At 25.6% G+C, this 19,474-nt stretch overlaps 4 protein-coding genes across 5 annotated transcripts; 2 read left to right on the top strand and 2 right to left on the bottom strand.

Annotated features, from left to right (window-relative positions):
• Positions 1-288: 288 nt before the first annotated feature.
• Positions 289-5,458, bottom strand: Alphasnap (Alpha-soluble NSF attachment protein). Its single transcript, XM_083056045.1, has 5 exons — positions 5,207-5,458; positions 4,203-4,399; positions 3,823-4,088; positions 3,533-3,706; positions 289-3,307 (listed from the first exon to the last, which is right to left on the bottom strand). Exons 1-5 carry the CDS (start codon positions 5,296-5,298, stop codon positions 3,158-3,160), a joined length of 879 nt encoding a protein of 292 aa, XP_082912171.1. The 5' UTR covers positions 5,299-5,458; the 3' UTR covers positions 289-3,157.
• Positions 5,459-6,839: 1,381 nt separating this feature from the next.
• Positions 6,840-13,074, top strand: Hdm (meiosis specific with OB domains hold'em). The gene is made up of 8 exons (XM_083056031.1): positions 6,840-6,960; positions 7,974-8,105; positions 9,005-9,273; positions 9,833-10,058; positions 10,494-10,610; positions 11,114-11,282; positions 11,380-11,587; positions 12,390-13,074. Exons 1-8 carry the CDS (start codon positions 6,840-6,842, stop codon positions 12,573-12,575), a joined length of 1,428 nt encoding a protein of 475 aa, XP_082912157.1. The 3' UTR covers positions 12,576-13,074.
• Positions 13,075-14,735: 1,661 nt separating this feature from the next.
• Positions 14,736-16,811, bottom strand: LOC145946415 (formylglycine-generating enzyme). Its single transcript, XM_083056040.1, has 4 exons — positions 16,025-16,811; positions 15,439-15,610; positions 15,125-15,308; positions 14,736-15,000 (listed from the first exon to the last, which is right to left on the bottom strand). The coding sequence occupies exons 1-4, from the start codon at positions 16,560-16,562 to the stop codon at positions 14,845-14,847; spliced, it is 1,050 nt and encodes a 349-aa protein (XP_082912166.1). The 5' UTR covers positions 16,563-16,811; the 3' UTR covers positions 14,736-14,844.
• A 55-nt stretch (positions 16,812-16,866) lies between these two features.
• Positions 16,867-19,326, top strand: LOC145946435 (uncharacterized protein C9orf85 homolog). 2 transcript variants are annotated; one of them, XM_083056057.1, is made up of 3 exons: positions 16,867-16,997; positions 17,702-18,220; positions 19,057-19,326. In XM_083056057.1, exons 2-3 carry the CDS (start codon positions 17,785-17,787, stop codon positions 19,248-19,250), a joined length of 630 nt encoding a protein of 209 aa, XP_082912183.1. In that variant the 5' UTR covers positions 16,867-16,997; positions 17,702-17,784; the 3' UTR covers positions 19,251-19,326. The 2 variants fall into 2 exon arrangements, with proteins under 2 accessions (XP_082912183.1, XP_082912177.1); XM_083056051.1 differs by having other exon boundaries at positions 16,880-17,016.
• Positions 19,327-19,474: the final 148 nt, after the last annotated feature.

The following is a 19,474-nucleotide window of genomic DNA, read 5'->3' on the forward strand; positions in this document are numbered from 1 at the left end:
TTGCGAATAAGTCAAGACAAGACGAATGTTGTACATACATGTAACGGATCGTTAAGTTCGTTCATCGCAGAATTCAAGGATTATACAGATTATACACGCTGTAACATCGTTCTGATCAAAGTAAAACGTTAATAGGATTTTAATTACAACATAAATTATCATATAAGTATCTTTTAACAACACGTATCTGTGCGAATTCCTGATTCAAAAGGGTAGAATCAGTACACGTTCAATCAAATAGAATTTTGTCCAGTAAGGAAGTAAAATAAAAATCAAGAGCACGAGAAACACGAAGAAAAAAGTCAATATTTATGTATAAATAAAATATGGATTACAAATAACATACACGCAGATAACAACACTAATCTGAGAGATAAGTACAGGATACCATTTTACCCTGGGGAACTATTATAGACGGGTTTTCCCTACTCACCCGCAAAAAAATAGGCCACTATTTTAGCACAAATTTTTTGACATATTTGAATTGCGATAACTCAATGAAAAATCATCGTATTCAGATGAATCAAAGCTTAACTTAAAGCTTGAATATTTCTCTTAATAATTAAAAAGATCAAAATTGTATTATAAAAAATGTTTTACAAAATGACGGACGTTGAAGATAAACGTTAAAAAATGAAAAAAATTTCTTTTTTAAATTTTTGCATAACACAAGGGAATCGGTACAGAAAAATATGAATTTTTAAGCTCATTAATTTCTTAACAAATCTATATTTAAAAAATTTTTCAACGACTTTTTCGATAAAGTTATACAGTTTTGAAGAAAATGTTACAAAATGGATGACGTTTTCTTTTACTCTGTTTTTTTGCGGGTGAGTGTATATAAATATACGTATAATATAAATATAAAACAAAAGAAAAATTTATTATCAAAACATATAAAATATATATGACATAGTGCCGAATAAATTCTTGACTAACGATCGGTTTATGTGGAATAATTAACTATGCTAGTATATTGTTTGCAGAAATTCTGAACTCTGATGTTTCAGCTTTTAAAAATTTTTTTGTCGTTTAATTATCAACTATCATTAATATACAGATTATGCTAAATAAATGTAAATTTCTAAGCTTATTTAGGCTTACTTAAACTGTAAGAGAAAGAGATATGACATATAAGTAAATTTACAAGATAGAAGCATTATCGACTGTATAAAATATAACTAGATAAATGTATATTATGATCTTTCATCTTTGTTATTTACAAGCATGTTTATTTAACGCAAATTGCATGAATGCACATATAATGAACAAATGCACATAATTATATTGACACTGCTAAACTCTGAGTAAACAATACCTAATGTTAAGCAAAACATATAAAGTCTGAATGTAAAATGCATTAGTGATTATAAAATATAATTTTTTTTTTAATAATAACAATGCATATGAGGTATATATTATGAAACATTTTAATTAAAATGTCACTTATCATATAGACTTTTTAAATTAAAGTTGTACATAAAGATTTCATATATTGCTTCCATCTTGTTTTTCTTTCAGAAAATAATGTACATTATGTTTATAGAGTTTGAAATTTTTATTATATGCATCCCCCTTTTATCTTTTAATAAGTATACATATGCTTATGTTAATGCATTTCATTATTCATATATGTGTAAATAGTTCTATCTATCTCTAATTAACAGCAGAAATTTATTATATATCCTTGAAATATGTATATTGTATCAATATATGATGCGTCTACATATAAAATGCAAGATTTTCAATGCAACAATTGTTAAATCAATTTCAGGTGTTGTTTTCGAGCGTTCCCACTAAATAATAAATATTACTTGTGCATACTTTAAAACTACTTTGACAATAATATATTCGAAGCTTTCATAACCATTAATGTCAATGTTTTATACATTTTTTAAATATTGTAATAAAATCAGATAAATTTTATCATAGCTTATTATAAAATTATGATTATAATTAATATATCATAAAAAAAGATTACAGAACTATTAAATAATATAAAAAAGAATATACAGAAAAATCTATATTCAAATCTATATCAATTTGCAGTATATTCCAACTATAAATATCTTTATTTTGTATCCACCTTTTTATGCTGGATATTTATCTCCATAAACAAAAAATAATTAGATTAGATAACAATTAAATTAGATTAGATAACATTACATTATTGTGGAATAACATATTATATTTTTAGTTTATATTAGGAAAAAATATGCATCATGTTTCTGCTAATAATGTCCTTAATTGAAACTATATATGTACAAGTTGTGAATTTAAATAACAGCAACCATATTTTAAAATAAAATAAATACGAGATAGAAAAATCAGAGAAAAGGAAGTAAACATAAAACAAAGAAGAAAATCATAAAATATGTGAGTTAACTGTATATTACACTTGTTACTTTGATGCTTTGGCAGTGCAAGAGTGATAAATGATATCATGTTTTATTATAACTCCTTCACTATAAAATATCCAAAAAAATAGTTTTTATAAAGAAAGTTTCTTTTTCAATAAATATAATTATTTACATTCAAAATAACATATACAATACTTGCTTTTTATTATTAAATAAAAAAATATATATTTAGAAAAATGTTTCATTATAAAATTATCCAAAAAGCAAAAATAAGAGTAAATAAAAAAGTTTAATTTGATATTTATTGATCTAATATGTTATTTATAGTTGCACACTGTAATTTCAAAGCTATAATAATGTTAAAGTAACAAGAATATCAGTTGTGTATGTGTGTATGAAGTAAATAAGGATTCTAGGCTAATATTTTAAAACAAAAATCAAAATTGGATATACTATTATAACCAATATATCTGGAAATGAGCATGTATATTAAAAAAGAAAGGATATACACGCATACACAAATATATTATAGACTGTGATGTTTGAAATAATTGTCTCATATTCCTGTAGATTATAAACTTTCACAATTTCGTGGATACGTAAAGATTTTAAAAAATGTTAATATAAACAATAGAGAATTGTCGAGAACGATTATAGCCCACAAAAAGGCGATATGTGAGCCATTAAAAATAAAATACTATTGTTTCCATTAAAAGCAGGATGCGACTCAAAAAAGAATATACATGGAGTTGAAGTAATATTGTTGCCAAAAAGTAACATAGATAAGAAACAACTGATCAGCGTAGATCCGGGTTATCGTTAATTTGCTTTTTAATACGTAATAATACTGTTGTATACCATTGATCCAATCTTGAAATTGAATCATATTCCTTAATGGCTTCTGTATAAGCTTCAAGGTTCTGATCTTCCAAATGTTCTATCAGTGTCTGCAGATATATAATATTCATAAATTATCAAGTAAAACATAAGTATATATTTTGTACACACACACACACACACACACATATATATATATATATATATATGTATGTGTATATATATATATGTATGTGTATATATATATATATGTATGTGTGTGTGTATATATATATATATATATATATATATATATATATAAAATATTAAGGCACAAAGTTAACACAAAAACGTACCTTTATTAATTTATATTCTCTAGAATCTTGGAAAGCCGGATACTGTTCTTGATAACGCTCAATTGCATGTTGGGCATTTAATGAGTCGACACACAAATGACACAATGCAGCACGAAAGAAATATTCCTTAGCACTATATTTCAGTAAAGAACTTTCTAATGATGCAGAAGCAACCTGTCAGATAAATAAAGTAAAAACGTTTAAATTAAAATTAAGTTTATATCAAGTTTACAAAAACTAAAATATTTTTAATAATTTGTTACTATACTATAAATATTTCTAATTTTTACCTGCTCATAGATCTGAATGGCTTTATCGTAATTTTCAAGTTGAGCAGCGTACTGTGCAACTTTAAGGAGACACTTATTTGCAGAGGAATTACTTTCTTCACCACGGAAATAATCTGCGGCTTGCTCATAATGATGTACTGCACGTTCCAGATCAACTGATTCGCTTTCATAGATCTCAGCTATACTTTGATGATGCTTTGCTGCCATTGTAAAACGGCCCATGTCAGTATAAATCTCGATGGCTTTTAACAAACAGCTGATCGCCTCTTTAATAAGAGAAATATGAGTAATATAAGTCATTATTATTTTACAATTTTATATTATTATTTCATGTTCTTCACTTTTTTAACTAATTAAAATTATTCCTACAAAAATTATACCATTTGTATCAGATTTTTTGAAGCAATTGGCAGCATCTACATAATTATTAGCTGCATCATGGCGGCCACCAGCCTTTCCATGTAAATCTGCTGCATCGTAAAATGCCTTTCCCGCTGAATTCCATTTCTTTGCCATCTTGAACAAATTCGCTGCTCGTTGATAACATTCTACCGCTTCTTCAACTTTTGATGAGCTTCTGCAGAATTAAACAAAGTTAATTTTTATTTTTGTTTTTCAAAAGACAAAGAATTCTTGTTTCATGTGCAACAACATTATTGTTTAATAGATATATATTTTGATATGTATTAATACACACACACACACACACACATATATATATATATATTAGAAATACATAATGTCATTATACATATACAGGGTGTCCGGTAATAGTCGCATTAACCGTCGTGTGCAGATTCCTGGGATCATTTGGAGACGATTTTTCCTCAGCAAAAATGTCGAGACACCAATAATTTTCGAGTTATAAGCGATTGAAAATAAAGAGTTTTTCGCAAACTAAGCCTTGTGGAAATAAAATAATAATAAATTCACATTCTTCAGTTAATTTTAGGTAGAGTTTACTTTAATAGAATTTTAATTTAAGGCTTAGTTACAAAGATACATGATGGCAAAAATTGAAAACATGCAAAAAATAATGACCTCCCTCGACATTTTCGCTGAGGAAAAATCGTCTCCAAATGATCCCAGGAATCTGCACACGACGGTTGATGCGACTATTACCGGACACCCTGTATATATAATGACAATGACACATGTGTATTATATATATATATGTATACATGTATATATATCTAATCACACTTGACATACAGAAATCATGTTACAGATGATGAAAACTTAAAGCGTATTATAAACGATTGTTCGTCGTAATAAAAAATTTCTCGTGATATAGAATAATAGAACGCGCGAATAAAATCGAGAGGAGTGAAATTTATAGGTTCCAAACGAGATGAGTTAAGCAATAAATCGATCAGCAACTTACCCGAACAGTGTGCCGAAGAAACCCTTCGACGATGACAGCTTTCTCTCGGCCTCCGCAACCAACTGTAATGCCTTCTGCTCATTGTCAGCCATGACGACGTTTCACCGAAAATTTCCGTGATATTTTTTCAGAAGTCCCGATTCATTAACTGCACGCGAGAAATTTCAATTCTAAATCACTCTCTTTCTCTCGCGAGACGTCACTAAACCATAAGTAGTACGACGAATCGTCAATGCATGGAGCATCATCACCAGTCAGGGTCGCCAATCTGCGCTAGCAAAAACATTTCGCCTAATGTCAAACAACATATTTTTGAATTCGCACTCTGTGCATTGAGATTCCATATTACGGCCTGCGCACAATAGGGAAAAAATAATATACTTATATATTATATTAAGAATTATGAATAAAAGAATTAGAAATTTTATTTTATTTGTCAAAACAAGGAAACGAAAAATCTAGATATATATATATTATGTTAAATATGTAATAAGAATATATATTGATAATAAAATTAATATTATATTATTAATAATATATATATTATATTAATAATATATTATTACTGAAAATATATTAATATATATAATTTTTAAATATAATAATATAAAATCTTTACAAAATACAAAATAATTTACAAAAAAACAGAACATTTTCAAGAAAATTTTTTAAAAAAAGTTATACTTAATTTGAACATCTAAAAAGTATTTTTTAATCTTTTATTTTTTTTTTATATATAATAGAGACTGCATATATGCGTTATATTTTAATATAAAAAAATCTTATATATTGTTATTCATCCTATTTAATTTTTCCTATTCCTAATATTTTCTTTATTGTGTGCAGTGCCTTAAAAATTAAAATCAGGACAAGCAGTCACAAAAATTTATTTATCTTGATTAGTCCAATTTCAAAAAGTGGACAATTTAGAATTCAATTTTTTATAATTAGAGATTAATCTTTTTAATTTTTGATATTATAAAATTACTTATTATTTCTTAATTCTTCTTATTTTAAGTATATGGATTATTAATATATAATAATCTTTCGGAGTTATTCTTATAGACATATATATATTGTTTTTTTGCAAAAATCTCTTTACTTCTTACTCTTGAATAACAAAATTAATAATATTATCATAAATCTATATATATTATTAGTATGTTATATTATTTTAATTATTTATAGTATTATAAATTTTTATATTAAATTCTATATTTAAATTTTATATTATATATCAAATTCTAATCTTTTAATTTTCAATCTTCAATTTTCAATGCATAATGTGATACGGGCTTAAGCGAATTGACCAATCATAAAAGGTCTGTTCGTTTTGACTGAACTGGCTGCACTAGTTCCTAGTTCAGAGTCTATCTTTTTTGCTCGACATTGGAAGGAAAAAGATAAACTCTGAACTAGTGCAACGAGTTCAGTCAAAACAAACAGACCTATAGTCAAACTCTTTTACTACTGTTCTTATGAACACATGTTTGTACTGATCAAATGTTGGCAGCATCGAGAGCGATTTAACTCGTAAAATTTGAGTCACACGTGCGCAAGCACTATCGTATAGTTTATCGTAGTTTTATATTTTACTTTGAATTGATAGTCGATATAACACTGAACGCGAAACATGTCCTTTCTGTACAGGCAGGAAATAAAATCGCTGCAGGAAGAAATGCCAAATACTTTTATAATTGGCATAATTATACACAGTGCAAACGTTCAAACATTTACCGCCACTCGAACAAAATGTATGTATTCAAACACACAGTTTCTCCTTATTTGTCTTTTAGAATAATTGCATGTATTATGGTATTTGATTGTATTATTAAATATTGTCTTTTAGATAATATAACTGATGTGATAAAAATTTAGAAATAAATTATAGCCCGTCTTTTCTTATACAAAAATATCACATATATAAAGAAAGTTTATTGTAATAATTTTATCGTTTTTAATATAATAGGAAAAATGTATTATTATATTAATTAAATTATCCCATTTATTGATCTACTCATTTCGATGAATTTAAAAAATTGCATATATGCTTATCGAATTCCTTAATTCTTTTTTAATAATCCTATTTAATAAAATCTTATTACAGCAAATAAAAAAAATAAATAATGTTATTCTTCCAGAAAGAGTCCATATATATAATTAAATATACAAATATATATAATTATAAATATAAAAGAATTAGAATATTTTATAATATATATAATTATAATATAAAATATATCCATATATATTTTCTTTCTTTTGTATAATCATCTCTATACATATATGTATATACTCAAGAAAAATATTAAAAAGATTAATTGACAAATAATTTAAAAAATAATTTTTTTGCATTATTTTTTTAAGTAACATTTCAAAAAGTAAGAAAAAATTGTTTATATATATGTATATTATCATATTTATCATGTATAAATTTTCTTCTTATTACTTCAAATTACTACATTTTAAAAAATAATGCAAACGTTTTTCTTCTAATTATTTTTCAATTATTCTTCTTTTGTTTCTCTTTTACATTTAAGGACATTTCTGAATATATAGAGATTATACAAGAGAAAAAACATATTTTATATATGTATTTTATATAATTTTATGTATTTTATTATTTATATATATATATATATATATATATATATATATAATGTATTTATTTTATTTAATGTATTTTATATAATTAATGTATATGTATTTATATATTTGATTATAAATGGAATTTTTTCGGGCTTTTATATTTTATCGATCATTGCAGTTAATAACGGTGAACGTAGTGTGTGGACATTTACTTTACGGGATACTGAAGAAGATTTTATTAATGTCACAGTGTGGGGGAGTACGGAATTCGTAAAAAAAATATCGTCCACTTTTAAAATCGGATCTGTAGGTATGTAAATAAATAAATAAAAATGTACATATATACATACATAAAATTCTATATAAATAAATTATTATATTATTTTTATAATTAATATTAGTTAATAATTACATTTTATGAAGCTATATATTATTGGGAAATATTAATTAAAACTTATATATATTAGACAGTATTTTTATATATAAGTAATTAATCTCAAAATCACATATTACTTAATTATATATATATATTATATATATTTAATAATCTTGGGAAAATAAAGTCCATATATATTATAGTTGCACAAATATAAATATATATAATTATATATAAAATATGCTCATATTTATTCATTTATATAAGAAAAATAATAAAAATAATTATTAAAAATTAATTTGAATAGCTTTTTTCTTTTTTAGAGAAAATAAAGTTTAAAAGAATGAGGAAACATTGCGCATCTATAATCGTATATAAATTATATATAATCAATTAATTCTCACGGAAATTTTTCTCACTTTTCCAAAATTTATATATTCTTAAAAAATTAATACGGAAAAAGTTATTCTTCTTACTAATTTTTCTACATAAAGCAGATACCTAGTACATAAAAACAGATAGTAGAGTAGAAAAGAAAGAAAACATATACGGACATATATAATTATATATTTTTTTTATATAAATAATTACATTTTATATTATCATAATACATTTTTATATTAGATTATATATTAAACTTTTTACCCGAGATTATATATATATTTTACATAATTTTCAGAAATTTATTTAATATAAATTATATATACACATATTATATGAATATGAACAATTTTAATATGGCTATATCAGTTTTCACAGATAAAATAGAATTGTGATCAGTATTTTTATACAAAAAAATGAGGAATTTTAATGAGAGAATATTTGTTTTATAGTGGAAGTGATAAGCGCGAGAATTATGAAACGCCAGTCTAATGATAGAAATGAACAATTCGTACCATCGACTTCTAGTCCTTTCACTCTGATCGTGAACGAGGGTACAGCTCTCATACATAATCACGATGCTCCTACTCGTGAACAATACAAAAATTTGCTAACGCAACCTCTCAAAAGCGTGACGTTCGCGAAAAATTTGAAAGACATTCTGGATAACATCGAGTCTTTATGTGATCGCTCAGTTGACCTTCTCGTTGTTGTCACGTTTGTAAGTTATAAAAAACAATAAATTATATACATATATATACAGAACGTCTGGTAATTACCTGGCCAACGCTTAAGGCTAATAGATTCCTCTGGGATCATTTAGAGACGATTTTTCCTCAGTGAAAATGTCGAGGCACCAATAATTTTCGAGTTATAATAAAAGCGATTGAAAATAAAGGGTTTTTCGCAAATTAATGTGGAAATAAAATATTAACAAAATCATATTCTTCAATTAATTTCAAGTAGAGTTTACTTTAATAGAATTTTTATTTAAGCCTTAGTTACAAAAAGATACATGATGGCAAAAATTGGGAACATGCAAAAAATGATGGCTTCCCTCGATATTTTCGTTGAGGAAAAATCGTCTCCAAATGATCCCAGGAATCTATTAAGCATTGGTTAGTTAATTACCAGACATCCTGTATATAAAATAATATATAATAAACAAATCTAAATATTTTTCAATAATGTTAATATCAAAGTTTTACTCTTTTAATAAGGTTACATCGTTTTCGTGTTCATATAATTTAATTTTTTATTGATTAAAATATATATTGTAGATCGGCGATGTGCGTAATATAATTACTCGAAAGGGACGAGCTTTAACATGTCGCAGTTTCGAAGTTACGGATGAATCAATGGATAATAATACGGTATCGTTGGTATTATGGGACAAAGATTGGGTAGAAAGATCCGCTTTTTGGGAACCGAAACAGATGATATTGTTTTTGGTTGACGTTCGCATCGCATACGATGACTATAAAAAGAAAATGGCGTTAAATATTTGTACGTTGAAGATCTACATTTCAATTTTTTTACTGTAATATTATACAATCTAAACGTATTTTACATATTACTATATTAATTTAAAATTATGATAAATATTTATACTATAATTTTAAATTTTGTTTATATAGTAATATGCGCATTACTAATAATCAGTGATTCTTATAAAAAAGTTTATTCTTTTATTTTGGAATAAATGGTTTTTTTTATTTTAGAATAAAATAATCTTTTTTAACTTGGAAATCTGATTTTGAGAAATCATATACGGTCTGTTAATATTAAAATAATTCACAGTGCTTCGCGAACGTATTCGCGGAGAATAATACGTTTATATAAATATAGTGAAACCATTTGAATACTTTCACGAAACACTGCATAAATGTTATAGATAAAAAAATGTTATTTCATTTGCAACATTGTTTTTATTATACGCAGCAAGAAAGACGCTAATCACAGAATGCCCGGACATTCCTGAAGCCGCAAGCATTATAAGTGCGATACAACATTATGATCCTGATTTCATATGCAATGACTCGGTCATTATACCAAATCGTAAGAACAATAATCAATTTATATCGTTTAATATAAAGATAATAAGTGTACAGCGTATTTTTATATATATAGATTCATATTTGATTTAAATCTTAATATGTTCCCTTTAATAGGCGTGTATTTCAAAAATAATCAATAACTTTTAAAATGTTATATAAATGCAAAAGTTTACGCTGATGTTATAATATAAATTGTTATAAATTTTGTAAATTATTTGTTATTAATTTGTAAATTTTATAAATTTAATAACATTAGCGTAAACTAGTAGTGCTTATATGATATTTTAAAGTAGTACATACAATTAATTATAATTATTATTAAATCATTAACGGAAGCGTGTGTAAATGACGCATAAATCATTTAAACACTATATAAATATAAGCATAGTAAAATTATGAAAAATATAGATTTTTTTTCTATTTATGAACATAGAATTTCAGTGCAATAATTAAAAAATATGTATATTTTATTTTACTATTATTATTAATTTTATATTAATATAGCAAACACCATCACGACCATAATGACAATACAACAAATCACGGAGAAGTTACAAAAAAAAGTGAATAATACGAAAAGCGAGAGATTACAATTCGCAACAATTGTGAATAAGGCTTCGGTGACTGAAATAAATTTGGATAGTTCGCTCAAAGATGTGATATCTATAAAATGGTACACATTTCTCGCATTTCATTTAGAATCAAACAGTAATAAAAAAAATTAACAAATGCTATTCTTAATTTTTACACGTTTTTACTTACATTTTTAGCGCTCTGTGTAAAAAGATTGTCTCGGATGTGAAAGAGTCTTGTATGAACTTGAATTGCCCATCGGGCAATGGAAGCCAGGCGCCACTAAACACTGTAAAGTTTAATATAAAAGTCAATTTGAAGGATGACACTGGATATCTCATAGGATGTCGTTTGACCGGTGATATCGCAGAGCGAGTTATAGGATATACAGCTGATGAATTTCAGGTAATCTATATATATATATATATATATATACACACACACACAAATTAAGGCTCCTGCTGGGTCCTCGCCGCGGTCATAATTTAGAGAGATGCCATTTTTAAATAAAAAAATATTTCGATGAAACACTACTATTTCAAATGGTTTCAGCACACTTTTAAAATACCTCGAAAACTATTCTTTTCCCTTGACAGTCAATCAACAACCGTAAAATAATCGTGATATCAAACTTTGTTATGCGGAATGACTGCGCATATGCAAAGACCAGACGGACTCATTGGCCGCATTCAGCAGACTCAACAGTTGAGCAATTTTCCGATGCTGATTGGCTGGATCTGAAAGTAGAAACCAATCACGTTTGATTGCTACTTAGCAGTTGAGTCTGCTGAACGCGGCCATTATTACATAGCCTCATCATTTTATTATATATATAGTCATTTTATATAGCTGTCGATTGATTATAAAGGGAAAAGGATAGTTTTCGAGGTATTTTAAGAGTGTGTGCTAAAAAGCTATCTAAAGTGCTGTGTTATCGAAATATTTTTTTATTTCGAAATGACATCTAAGAATTTTTAGCGTACCTCGCCTTCTGACGTTACAATCTAACATGACCGCGATGAGGACCCAGAAGCCTTTTAATGTAAAAATGTATAAATTTTTTTATTAATACAAAAACAATAAAATAATGAAAATAAAACGAATTAAAATTAAGGCACATATGTAAAATAATGAATAATAAGTAAATCCAAGATTTAAAATTACTCTAAATATATAAATATAAAAGACAACTGTGTAATTGTTATAGGCAATGACGGTAGAAAATCGCACCAAATTGAAATGGTTATATTTGTTAGAAGAATGCAACGTTCGCCTACACATTCTCGGACCGACGTCAACCTTCCCGTATGTTCTGTACAACATTTTATCTATTCAGCATTGTCTCGACGAAATATATGCAAACGAGCCAACTACAACTATGCTTAAGAATTAAAAATTAAATCTCCTTTTTTTAATTGCTTTTATTTGGTACAAATAATTCATTATGATTTGTTATAAAAATTACATACTATGTATAGATCGACTCTTTGTTTTACATATACATATAAGAATATCATGAACATATTAATTTTCATTACTTTATTTGTTCACTTGTTTAATATATATGTATAATATTATTTTAAATGTGTAAATGTTTTATATCTAACATTTATCATTCAAATAAGTTAAATTTATATTTATTTATTTTTTTTTTTTTTATTTATATTTATTTATTCGGCATAGAGAGAGTTTCGACGAAACATATGCAAATGAGCAAACTACAACTATGGTTGAAAATTAAAAATTAAAAATTAATTTCCTTTAGTTGCTCCTATTTGGTACAAATAATTCATTATAACTTGTTATAAGGATTACTATGTGTATACTTTTTGTTTTACGTTTTATCCTATAAGAATATTATAAATATAATTTTCATTACTTTATTTGTTCACTTGTTTAATATATGTATAATTATTTTATGTAAACGTTTTATATATATCTACATTTATCGTTCAAATAATAAAAGTTAAATTTATATGTTAAATATATGTACATTGTAAAAGTAAAATTATAAATAAATTGTAATTTAAAAAAAATGATAATTTTGTGATTTTTTAAATCAATTCGCCTAATATATACAAGCTTTTGTAAAAAATTGATCACAACTTCCTGCTGAATTGAATATAAAGTTATATACATACAGGTATTGTAATTAATGACATTTGTATGATTTTTTATTTTAATGAGTTGTCAAAAGCAGTTCACTAATATAATATATCTAGGCATAATAAAATTCTTTTTAATATAACAAATATTATTTTTGATTATCATAGCAATGCCAATAAATTTTTTTTAGACTTTTAATTAAAACTATATTAATTTATACACATATATGTACGTGATTTTATATTTTGGAAATATGTCTTCTCTAAAAATATATCTTTTAAGATCAACAATCGTATTAAAATCAGGAACCCGGATCGAACCGAAACCAAAACCGATAACCGTTCCATAACAGTTTTTTTAGTAGAACCGAAACTGTAAACCGTATTAAAATTCTATTAAATTTATAACACCGGAACCATAACCGGTCCGTTAAATTATTTTTGTTATTTTTTTCTGTTTTTGCGCAAATGACGGAAATGTCATGATAACTGCCTCCTCGAAGTCCAATACAATTAAAAATAAATTATTTTTAATCCAATACAATTTAGTCCAATACAATTAAAAATAAATTATTTTTTAAATGTTCTGAAATACATGTATTATCGCGATAACGATAGCTGTGAGGATAGTATGTTTTCCGTTATATATAATATAGATACAATATATGTATATATTTTCATGTATAATATGAAGTGTTGTTTATTTATGTCATAAAAATTAATAATAATTTTTTAAAGTAATATAATTTAGAAATTAATTTAATTAGAAAAATGAAAAGTAAAAATTTTAAAAACCGGAACCATAACCGAAAAAATCGTAATTTAAACGGTTTCGGTTTCCTTTATTTATCAAAAAACCGAAACTGGAACCGGAACAGTTGTTAAATATTTTATTAAACCGTAACCGAAACCGAATCCTAATTTTGTTTCGGTCCGGATCCCTGATTAAAATACATAAAAATACATAAAATAAATCATATTAAACACAAACATTCAAAAAAATATTTACCATTTTTAATATTAAAACATTAATAAAAGAATTAATAAATTTTAGATAAATTTTAGATCATATATTTCTTATTATTAATTCGGCAATTTAATTATTTCTTATTATCAATTGCACAATTTAATATTATTTTCATAGAACAGATTTAAATGAAAAATACATATTAAAGCAGCATTTTATGTACAAGCCTTTTTAACAAATGCATGGATATCATTTTTTAATCTTTTTTGAAAGGATAATTTTTTAACTGTTATTTTTTAAACAATACCATGAATGAAAAATATTAGTTAATAAATAGGTAATTTTATTTTAATAATTTTATATTTTTTATATAATTTTTTTTGTCATTTAAATTCGAATTTTTATATAATATTTTTTGTTAAAGAAATGAAAGAGATCTAAGAGATGATACATTATAATTGTTAAAGAAATGATAGAGATCTAAGAGATGATACATTATAATTTCATATAAAAAAATATGATCTTATTTACATTATATTTATAAAGCGTTTTCAATCTTCATATAGTCTCTCATTTTTAATATAAATGTTTTATACTGATATTGCACATCTAAAACCTAAATTTCCAGCTGATGTATCAGGTGTATTTTGACTACGTGCGGCACATCTATATCTGTGGCAATAACTTTTGTGACAAAGATAAGAGCCACCTTTTTTTACTTTATTATCACCATTAGGTGGACCAATCTGAAAATATAATAAGAATAATTATAATACAAGACATATAATACATATATGTATTTTATTACAATTTGATAATAAATCCTTATATATATCATTTATAAATCTTTATATTATATGTATTATTTACAGGATTTGTTTGCTGTTCGCCTGAGTGCCTTGTCACCCACCAATCGGCTGTCCACTCCCAAACATTTCCAACAATATTATGTAAACCATATTTATTTTGTAAAAACATCGTAACTGGCGATGTGCCTTTGTATCCATCTTCTTCATTATTTTCTGTAGGAAAATTGCCTTGCCAAATATTGGCCCTGTAAAATGATAATAAAACAAATTTTTATCACAAAAAATTATAACGAAAAGTGTATATATTTGCAATGACATGTGCAAATCATATTCATAGTTTCTATAAATAGAAACATATATAAAAATAAGATTTACCTATGCTGATTATTTGGCATCAACTTATTTCCCCAAGGATAGAGTCTATCAGAAAGTCCACCACGGCATGCAACTTCCCATTCTGCTTCAGTTGGTAATCTCTTTCTCATCCAATTGCAATAAGCATTTGCATCATTCCAGGAAACATGAACAACAGGATGATCCATTCTGTCTAAGTATTTTCTAATTAATTTCAGATTAATAAAAGGAGATAGTTTTATGAACAAAATATAAATTCAAAGAACCCTCCACTAATCTTATATGAAAGTGTATCTAGATATAAAATCACCTTCTCTCATATGTTGCTTATGACCTGCTGAATAAAAGATGTAATAGGCTCAAAACTAAATAATGAACAATCACTAACATCTCCTCCCCCTCCAGCTAGTCAACAATTCGCAGAGCCCAAGTTTTTCATGTTTGACTAGCTGTAAGTCGATAACTGTCCATTATTTAGTTTTCAGCCTATTACATATTTTGTTCAGCAGATCGTAAGCATACAATGTATAAGAAAATTAGCTGATTTTATCGAGATCCAATTTCATATACAGTTTAATGTAGAGTTCTTTATTTCTTTTACGCTTACAAGTGATATTTGAATCGATGCCTTCTGGGTGTCGCCACGAAGCTTGTTTCACAGGTAGCCACCAATGAGCTTGCGCAACTGTTTGAATGATCGTGTCCTTCGTATCTTGCGTTAAGAGACCTTCAAAGACAAAGGAATCACCAAAACTCTCCGCCTCCGTTATATATCCGGTGGTTCTTACAAAGCTTGCAAATTCCTCGTTACTTACTTCGAATTTGTCTATATAAAAATTATCTAATACCACTTCGCGTTTCGGTCCCTCTCCGTCAGCCGTAAAAACTGGATTATTCGTTCCTATGGAATATGTCCCGGCATTTATCTTGATCATTTTCTTCGTTCTCTCCTCTTCCACGTCTTTAATCGTGTCGAATTTCGAATTATCCACCACGCAATATCCCGCTCGTGGATTGAAAATCGCTTGACGATTCAACTTGTTTCCACATTGACAACTGTCGTTACTGTTTATAGCATTTACACACAACAAGTAGCAAAATCCGATTGTCAATTGCATTTTGTAAAAGTAATAAAAGAGCGTCATTTTTATAAAACGAAATTTAATGCAGTCTTTCAATGGATTTTTGTTCTTTTTTTTATGGATTTCTTCTTTTTCAGCTTTCGGTCGCTAACGGGTGAGAATAAAACCAAAAAATAAAACAGTATCCGAAATCCGAATGTTTATTTTATTTACTCCTATTGATTTTTTTTAGGGGAGGGACTCGATTCTTGAATTCATTCGCAAGAGAAACGTATACGCAAATTCAAGAATCAAGTCCCAGTCCCAGCTTGTCCCCGCTTGCACTAGTTCAGTTCAGTGCAGTGCACTGTGAACTCAGTGCAGCAATAAAGAACAAACCTATTGTAGATCCGGCGTTATGCAAAAGTCTGCCCTAACCTTAAAAAGATTCTTAACCTCGTTATACACAGGCATATTAAAAATTTAATTCTTGTTATAACGTTTATTTTTAATTATACGGTAAATAATTACTATTACGGTAAATAATCAAACATTTTTTTATAATGATTATATAATTGTCTTTTAACTACTCAATTATTTTTTTATAAAAATATTAAATATGATTCGAATGTTAAAATAGAAAGTCGAGATTAAATATTAGTTCGACATTTCATGTTATATATTACATTAGTTACATGTTTTTACTCACAACAAATTTTTTATATAGTCCATCTTTTCAATTATGCACATACTTAAACATTTTGACTAATGTCTAATTATGGTGTGTAAAAAATTCTTAAGAAATTAATTTAACTATATCTGAAATATTTAAAAAACAAGCAATCGCAATTATGAATTATCAAAGGTGCATTTTAAAAGAAAAAGAGAGAATTAATGTATATAATTTTTAATATATCTAAAAACTGCTTTAAACAATTAGTAATGACAAAATTCAAAACAAAATTGTTTATAATTTGTTTTGCTTATTTCAATATATGTTATGCTGATATGTATTTAATATCTGTGTACTTATTATTTATTTAAATGTTTTCTCCATTACACGATATAAATTACAGAAAAAATACTAAATTTTATTATGAATTATAGATAAAACTAGGTTTCACTATAAATATGAAATCTTATTGTGTTAAAATGTTGCTAAGAACATAATAATTCTGAATATGCTGAATGTGATGTTATTAACACTTTTTTTATATTTGCAGATAATAAAGTTTGTTATTGATCGATTAAAGAAGAATTTTTTATATTGTATTAAATCAGTGAAAAATATTATAATAAATAAAACATGAGTTGTCAAAAAGGAAATGCTAGTCGATCAAGATCTCAAAAATATCAGAATCATACAACTTTCAAAAATAATTTGCACGATAACTCTAAGAAAATAAAGTTTATTAATAGTATTGAAGTCATCAATGTTTGTGAGCGCTGCAAAAAGATAATAGAATGGAAGATCAAGTACAAAAAATACAAAGTCCTTAAAGCTCCAATGAAATGCACAAAGTGTGAACAAAAGACTGTGAAACACTCTTATCATAATATCTGCTTGCCTTGTGCTAAGCAAAATGAAATTTGCCCAAAATGTGGAAACAAGAAAGAAAATAAAGAAATAAACCCTAATAAGGAAGAACTAAATAAATTGGATGAAGAATTTCAAACAATTTTAAAAACAATATCAGAAAGAAAACAGAGGATGTTTTTAGATTACATGAATCAACACTTGGGTATGTATATTGAGTATTAATATGTTAAGTAACAAAAATCTAACTTATACACAAGGTTGGGTAATAACTAGTTAATTAATTAAAAGTTAAAAAGTTAATAACTTTTAACTTAGCTTAATTAATTTTGAAAATGCATTAATTTTTAACTTAAATTAGTTATTTTCAAACTTAAACTTATTAACTTTTTTCCAAGTTAAAAATTTATTCAACTCTGAATGCCATTATTTTTTTTTCTACAAAATCTTAAACATTGGACAATTAAATTTTTAATAACGATTAAATTTTAATAAGAGTATTTAATAAGAGTTCTTTTCTATTATATATAATTTTAATAAGAGTATTATTCTATGATTGTATGTCATTCTTACAAGTATTATGAAATAAATAAAGGTACTATTAGTTTTTATTTTTTTCATAATTGTAATTTACAAAGAAAAATACTATTCTATAATAAAAAACAAAATTTTTGTTATTTCGTTATTTGTTATTTTATATAATTTTTAAAAAATTGACAAAATATTAAATTTAAAAAGTTTAAAGTTATGACATTTTAATTTAATATAAATATTTTTAAAAATTAACTTTAACTTAAGTAAATTTAATTTTAACTCAACTTTTAACTGAGTTAGTTTTTTATTCATGCAACTTTTAACGTAACTAAATTAATTTTAAAGCCATTAACTTTAATTTAACTTTTAGTTTTAAAAAATAATTAACTTATCCAACCCTACTTATACATAAATAATATATATAAAAGTAATATAATGTAAATAATAAAATATATAAAAGTATAATTCTAAACGTATAATAATCATTTTATTCCACTTTATTTTTAGCAAAAAATAAACAACATATGTCTCCATTAGACACAGACACAAATGATGATGACGGCAAAAACAAACATGAGGATAAAATAGATCCCAAAGAAAGAGAAGATTTATTAACAAAACTAAAATCATTAGCCATTACAGAAGAAGAAGATAATAATTTTGATGACAGTGACAGTAATACTGATATTGAAAACAGATAATAATTTTAATAATGATATTGATTTATTATGTAAGTAATAAAAAAAATTTCGAAGTAGAAGGAACTTTCTTAATTATATTTTTAATTTATTATAGTAATAGGGGGGCCACTTAAAATTAATTTTATTATAGAGAATTCCTTTTTTTCTGATTGTATACAAATATCTTATAATTGATAATAAAATTAGAAAAAAAGGCGATTGCCCTGATCAAGTATTTCCTTTAT

The sequence above is a fragment of the Prenolepis imparis genome, unplaced genomic scaffold (genome assembly GCF_030444845.1).
Source record: "Prenolepis imparis isolate NDT839.2.m4 unplaced genomic scaffold, iyPreImpa1.0 SCAF_2, whole genome shotgun sequence".
In the NCBI taxonomy this organism is placed as follows: Eukaryota; Metazoa; Arthropoda; class Insecta; order Hymenoptera; family Formicidae; genus Prenolepis; species Prenolepis imparis.